Source organism: Apis dorsata, unplaced genomic scaffold (assembly GCF_000469605.1).
Source record: "Apis dorsata unplaced genomic scaffold, Apis dorsata 1.3 scaffold_73, whole genome shotgun sequence".
Classification (NCBI taxonomy): Eukaryota; Metazoa; Arthropoda; class Insecta; order Hymenoptera; family Apidae; genus Apis; species Apis dorsata.
The window spans coordinates 1,391,965-1,398,083 of NW_006263371.1; the positions used below are offsets into that span (position 1 = coordinate 1,391,965).

The following is a 6,119-nucleotide window of genomic DNA, read 5'->3' on the forward strand; positions in this document are numbered from 1 at the left end:
CATCTAATCAGCTAATACAAATATTCGATCGTAATATATGAGTTTGTTGAGCAATGTATAACAGATTTATTGCTGTTTCGCTAGATAGAACACATCAATTTGTCGTGGAAATAATCGATGCAATGTAGGAACCGACAAAATTTCCTATTTATCCTAAAAAAAAATCGACAGAACTTGCAAAATTGTCAGATTTTGATTGCAAGATTATCATCTCTTTGATAGAAATTGTTCTCATATTTTTATCATGACTAATGATAATGCAAACCACGATTATCTCACGTTAATATTTGAACGCTGCTATATTACAAGTTCCATAATATATTTTGAAAATTTTATTTAGTACTTCTTGAAATAAAAAATAGTTTTTGAAATGATACATACATTACAAAAAAATAAATTAATTTGAAGAAGTAAATAAAAATAAAAAGTAAATATAACTATAACATTGCACGATTCAAAATCGACTCTAATTTATCGATCGAACGAATTCTATTTTATCGACAGAGCTATAATCTATTTATAATTTTCGAATCGATTGAATATTTAAATTATTTCAGAACAATAACCTTCCACTATTTTTTCTTTTTTTACGTGTTCTCTCTATCGTTCTTTCTAAAAAACGAAAAACGCAATTCTGTAATCTCATTCATTGCTTAAAGTATTCTAAGCGTTGAAAAAGAATATAAAAAAAAAAAAAAGAAAAGAAATAGGATCAGTCATCCATTTTTCCCATCTCCGCGTGAGCTGCGTGTTCGAACAATCTATTCGAGCGTATTAATTTTAATAAGTGTGAATCCATTATCATCATGTACAGGGGTTATGGCAAATGCTTAAAGAAAGAGGTGATATCCTCTTCCACAGTAGAAAGACAGAGAAAGAGAAAGAGAAAGAGATCTTACATATTAACAATATACATAAATATACACTAGGGGAGGTTGTGGATTCACTAATTACCAAAATCAATGTTGTCAGCGACACGAAGGGAGAGCATGCAAATTTTCTTGAAAATCCTGACTCTTCTCATTACCACTGTCTTTTCAGGCATTTTTTGTTCTTAACATTATGGCGACAACTTTGGCTTTCTTCGTCAAAAATGGTGTCCTCTTCACACACGAATCGGAAATCGAGCACCTGCCTCGACGTAAATCCAGGAGAACAATAATGAAACAATCTACAGTCCCTATTGTCACCATAGAAACGGTACATCTCCTTCTCCAGGCAATTGAAACCATCTCTTCTTTTCAACGATGTCGATTTTCGACTCAAAGGCCTAATCGTTGTCGATTCCATTTCTTCAACATGTTCAGTCGTCGATGACTCTGAAGAAGTCATTACTTGAGGAGTTGAAGAGGTAACGGAAATTTCTGTCATATTTTGATCCATGAATTTGGTCGATGATGCAATCGATGTTTCATCTTGCGTAATTGGATTTATGGTTGGAGATGATTCCTCGGGATAATCAGACTCGATGGAAGTAAAAGTGGTCGATAAAGCTGTTGTACTCAGGATTTCCACGTCTACCAAAGTAAAACTCTTAGAACTATTTGACTTCTCGGACTCGATGCTAGTAGATTCGATTTCCTTCAAGTTTTTCTCAGTAGTGGAGGCAAGAGTAGTGGATAATCTGAAGATAGGATAAGGTGTGAAATTCTCTTCCTCATTCTCTTCCTTTTTGACATTTGTTGGGGACTTTTGCTCGCTTGGACTAGAGTCCTGATCATCCTTACTCTTTGCTGAAATGTTGTCTCTCTGTTCCGTCTCGTTAACAAGCTTTAATTTGTCCTCAAGCACATTTTCTTCGTTTCCATCAGTTATATTAGTAATTATTGTTGACTCTGTAGTCGATATTTCCGTAGTTTCCATTAAACTGTCCTCCATAGCCGTCGTGATAGCCATCATAGTTGTTGGTTTACGAGTTAGCAAGGTGAGTTTTCTGATCACTGGTTTTGGTGCCAACTCGTTGTAAGATTTAGGTGGCTTTGCCGGTTTGGGATTGAGAAGACTTATTCTAGGTTTGATTATCACGGGATTTGGAGTTGTCGTTGGAGGTATGTAATTATAATTTTTCCTAGCAGAGATTGGTTTGAATAATTTTGGAGGTGTAGGTCGAACAGTTGTTGTAGTAGTGGTTGTTGTTGTTGTTGTTGTTGTTGTGGTTGTTGATGTTGTCGTCTGTAATAAGTCTGTCTTCTCCATGTTAAAGTCTTCTGGATTCTCAGTTTCCTCATTTTTTTCAGATTCCGTCGTAGTTTCCAATACGTCTTCTTCAATTTTCTCATTAGTGTCTTCTATTTTGCTATCAGCCAACATTTCTTTGTTACTCTTCTCGTCGTTTAGACTTAGAAGTTTAGAGTTTGAAGATTCGCGTTCTTTATAATTATCAGGCTCGTAATTATCATCAACGTAATCATGCGCGGTATTATCTACAATTTCCGACGATTTCTTAGATTCCAATATATCTTCTCTTCTATCCTTAGGTAATTCATCGGTGAATTTAAGAACCCCTTCGGTACTTTCTTCCTGATCGCTCAAAATACGTTCCTCGAGGATTTCTTCCTTGGCACTTGGAGTTTCTTCGGAAATAGTACGTTCCAAGGAAGAAATAGTGGTGTCTTCGGAATTCTCAGAATCTTTATAGTCGTTATATTCATCCATTTCGTAAGTACTTTCATAAAATGCCTCGGTAGAGTCATGATGCTCTATCGAATCTTCTTGAGAATTGATTTCTTCCTTCTTAGTCGTAGAATACTCTTTTTCTTCTTCCTCTTCTTCGCTTTCAATTTTCGTGTTTTTATCCTTCAGTTCACGAGAGAAATCTTCTTCTGAAGAATTTTCGAGTTTCGTGTTTTTCTCCTCACGAGAATTTTTGGTTACTTCGTAGCTATCTTCTTCTTGATCTTCGTCATTGAGAACTGTGGTCGATTCGTCTTCCACACTTTCATGTTCAATCGAAGAATTCTTCTTAAATGTTTCAGGCTTTTGTTCCATTTCTTCGTCAAATTTTGTTTCCTCGGTTTTCTTTTTTTCTTCAATTTGTACTTCATCAAAGTTCACATTCTCTTCATCTTCCAAAATCTTCTTGGACTCTTCTTCATACGTTTCCAAAGTTTTAGATTGCTTTTCTGAGGTCTCGTAGTCGTTAACCTCGCCTTTTCGATTCTCTTTCCCTGAATCCTGATCCTTACCAATCTGCAGACTCTTTAAATAACCACCATGGTCGTTCACAGCTCTGGTATCGACTTCCTTTGAAGTTTGAGATTCTGGTTCCTCAAATATATTCTTGTCTATTTGTTCAACCTCAGAATTCACTCTCGTTGTACTTGTTTCCACATTTTGTTCAGGAAGATTATCATCAGTTGATTTGACAGATTCGTTATTCTCAGTTTTATTTTCCTTCTTTCTTGAAGATATTTTTCCTCTAGATCTGATCCTCGAACTTTTTCTTCCCACAATTGGCTTCGACTCTTTTGATTTTTCTCTTCTTCTTTCGTCTTCTACGTTTTCTTCGCGATCACTTTCCACCTCTTTCGACTGCGTTTTATCTTCAACAATGTCACGTTGATCTTTGGAATTTTTCGAATCTTGTCTATGCATAGACTCTCTTTCCATCTTAATAATTGTCTCTTCAGTCGTGAAAAGTTTTGGAACCTCCGTGGAAACGTGCTCTCTTTCCGTCGTGTTCGAAAAAGTTTGTGCATCCTTAGATTTCGAATATTCTTTTGGATCAAGAATAACGACATCGATGATTCGTTCCGGTTTTTTGATCTCGATCTTATCTCTCTCACTTTCGTCGTTAATCTTCCCCTTCTCGTTCGAAATTTCTTGTTCCTCTTCTTCGTCCATTTCTTCACTATCTTCCTTCAAATCTGATTCAACTCTTCCCCCCTCATCCACATCAATATATTCTTCACCATCGGACTCCTTACTATCCGATCTCAAAGGAATATCAAATTCCTGTGACTGTTCATCGGATTTATCCCTTTCATCCTCTTCCTCGATATCATCCTCGTATTCCCTGGCCTTGAAGTTCTTGGAAGCCTTCGTCTCTAGATCCTCCAGTTCAGAATCCTTCCCCTCGATATTTTTATCAGAGCCAATTCCCTGTAACCTGCTCCCCTCGAAGACATTACGAATAGCCTCCTCCGTGAACTCGTCCCCGAACAAGATATCCCTGAACCTCATCAGACTCTCTTTGAACGATCGAAAATCCTTTGTGTCACTTTCATTCTCAACGTTTTTGCCACTCGAGCTTGCCACTTCCTCCCTATCCTGTTTCTTCTTAGAATCTTCATCATAAGCGAAAGAAACCATAGAATTCTTCGATCTCTTCACTCTCCAACCACTTTTCCCTTCGTTAACCACCGTACGAACATGTCTGCTGTTCCGAATTTTAGGAACGTCCCTGTAGAAAGGATCAAACGACTCGTCTCCCTCCTTGTAATCGTCATAGCTGGCTGGGATGGTTGGAAGCGGAAGAGTGACCAACTGGGTGGTGTTCAGAGGTCTGCCAGATTCGTCGCTGACGCTTGCCTTGGCCGTTACGATTACCCTGGATTGAGAAGGTAGCAAGGAGGACGGGTTTTGGATTATTCTTTGAAGATCGGGTGGCGGCAGGTTGATAGTGATCTGATGGGGCTTCAATTGAGGGATCGGTATAGGGGGCAGCACGTGTATGTGCTGGGTGACTTGTTCATTGGTGGGTTGGGAGGTTTGGGGCGGCTTTGACGAAGTTCTCGGGGTCGGATAGAAGGATCTGATGGTCGTTTCGTCGGTTGCCGGTGTTGGAAGGAAACTTCCCGAGATTCTTTGCTGTTGGGAGCTCTGGCTGTTGGTTTTCGTTTGCCCCGATCGTGACGATTCCGACGTTGGCACAGGCGATATAGTCAACTTCGAGATCTGAAAAGGACGAGTTATTTAGAATAAGTGATAAATAGGATAATCGAAATAAAATTAATAATAAAAATAATAATTTAGTTTGATCGATCACCTTTCCTTTATTAGTCGATTGGATAGCCTCCAAAGGTCTGATATTGTGCTCCCCGTGTTCACGATACTGGGAAGTCTCTCTAGGGTTGTTACTGTGGATAAATTGTTCCGTGGTACTAGCTATTCCATGGTTATGAAAAATAGGATTTATCACGCCGTTCCCATTGCTGTTCAACAACGTTTGAATGGTCGACGAGGTTGCGTGGAACAACGGCGTGACCGTGGACGGTTCGTTGTTATGGATGATCTGAGGATTCGAAGTGGAGCTGAATCTAATCTGATGGACCTGGGGCGGTTGAACGGTTGTGGAGCCGACTCCTTGGTTGCTGAACAATTGATACGAAGTTGCTTGCTGATTATTGCTCCTTTCCCCGTTGTGAAAGATGTACTGGTGATGGTATCCGCCATTCTTATCGTCATAAAGGGACTTGGACTGGCTGGTGTGGACTTGAGGGAAGGGAGGCTGGGGTTGATAGTGTTGGGGATAGCCGGTGGGATGGGAAAAGGAATTGGAAGCTGGCGTGGTGGACGGTTTGCTCGGTTTCGAGGTTGTCGTGCTGGTCGTTGTTGTGGTGGGTCGTGCCGACGTGGTGCGTTGGTGATCGTCAGTTGGATCCGGTTGATCGACGTCGTCCTCGTTGTTTTCGTGCAAACTACAAACGGTTTTTGAACATTATTTATTCGTGTATTTATTATCGCGTCAAATAGAGAAAAAAAAGCCAATTTGAATTTTCTTTAACTTTGATATCTCTTGAGAGAAGGATTCGAGAGCATACGATGTAAAAGGCGAGGAATGATTGATGGAAAATAAGTACACGACACACGAGCGATTACCACGCCTCTTTTATCACGAGCTACGTAAATAAAATCGACAGGTATGCGTGTTAATGCACCTTTGGTCCTTACGAAATGGACGGGTGAACGTCCAGACGGTCGTTAGCAAACATTTCGTGCGCGACAAGTGAACCGAGTCGCGACAATAACTATTTTCACTCACGCGGTAATTCGCGAAATGAAAATGTTGTAGATTCGATAAGTTTTTTTCATTTTGGAAGGAAATTTTTCAAATAATTGAAAGTAGATAATTTCTTCGGCATGATATATTCTTTTTTATTTAAAAGAAGAAAAAAAAA

The 6,119-nt window shown here is 39.2% G+C and overlaps 1 protein-coding gene across 4 annotated transcripts in view; it reads right to left on the reverse strand.

The window, feature by feature from the left end:
- Positions 1 to 603: 603 nt before the first annotated feature.
- Positions 604 to 6,119, reverse strand: part of LOC102677690 (serine-rich adhesin for platelets-like) — a 59,259-nt gene continuing 53,743 nt past the window's right edge. For all 4 annotated transcript variants that reach the window (XM_031515500.1, XM_031515499.1, XM_031515501.1 and 1 more), the window contains 2 exons: positions 4,988 to 5,639; positions 604 to 4,896 (listed from right to left, as the gene is read on the reverse strand). In XM_031515500.1, coding sequence (XP_031371360.1) covers positions 1,024 to 4,896; positions 4,988 to 5,639 — 4,525 coding nt within the window. In that variant the 3' untranslated portion in view covers positions 604 to 1,023. The remainder of the gene's footprint in view (positions 4,897 to 4,987; positions 5,640 to 6,119) is intronic.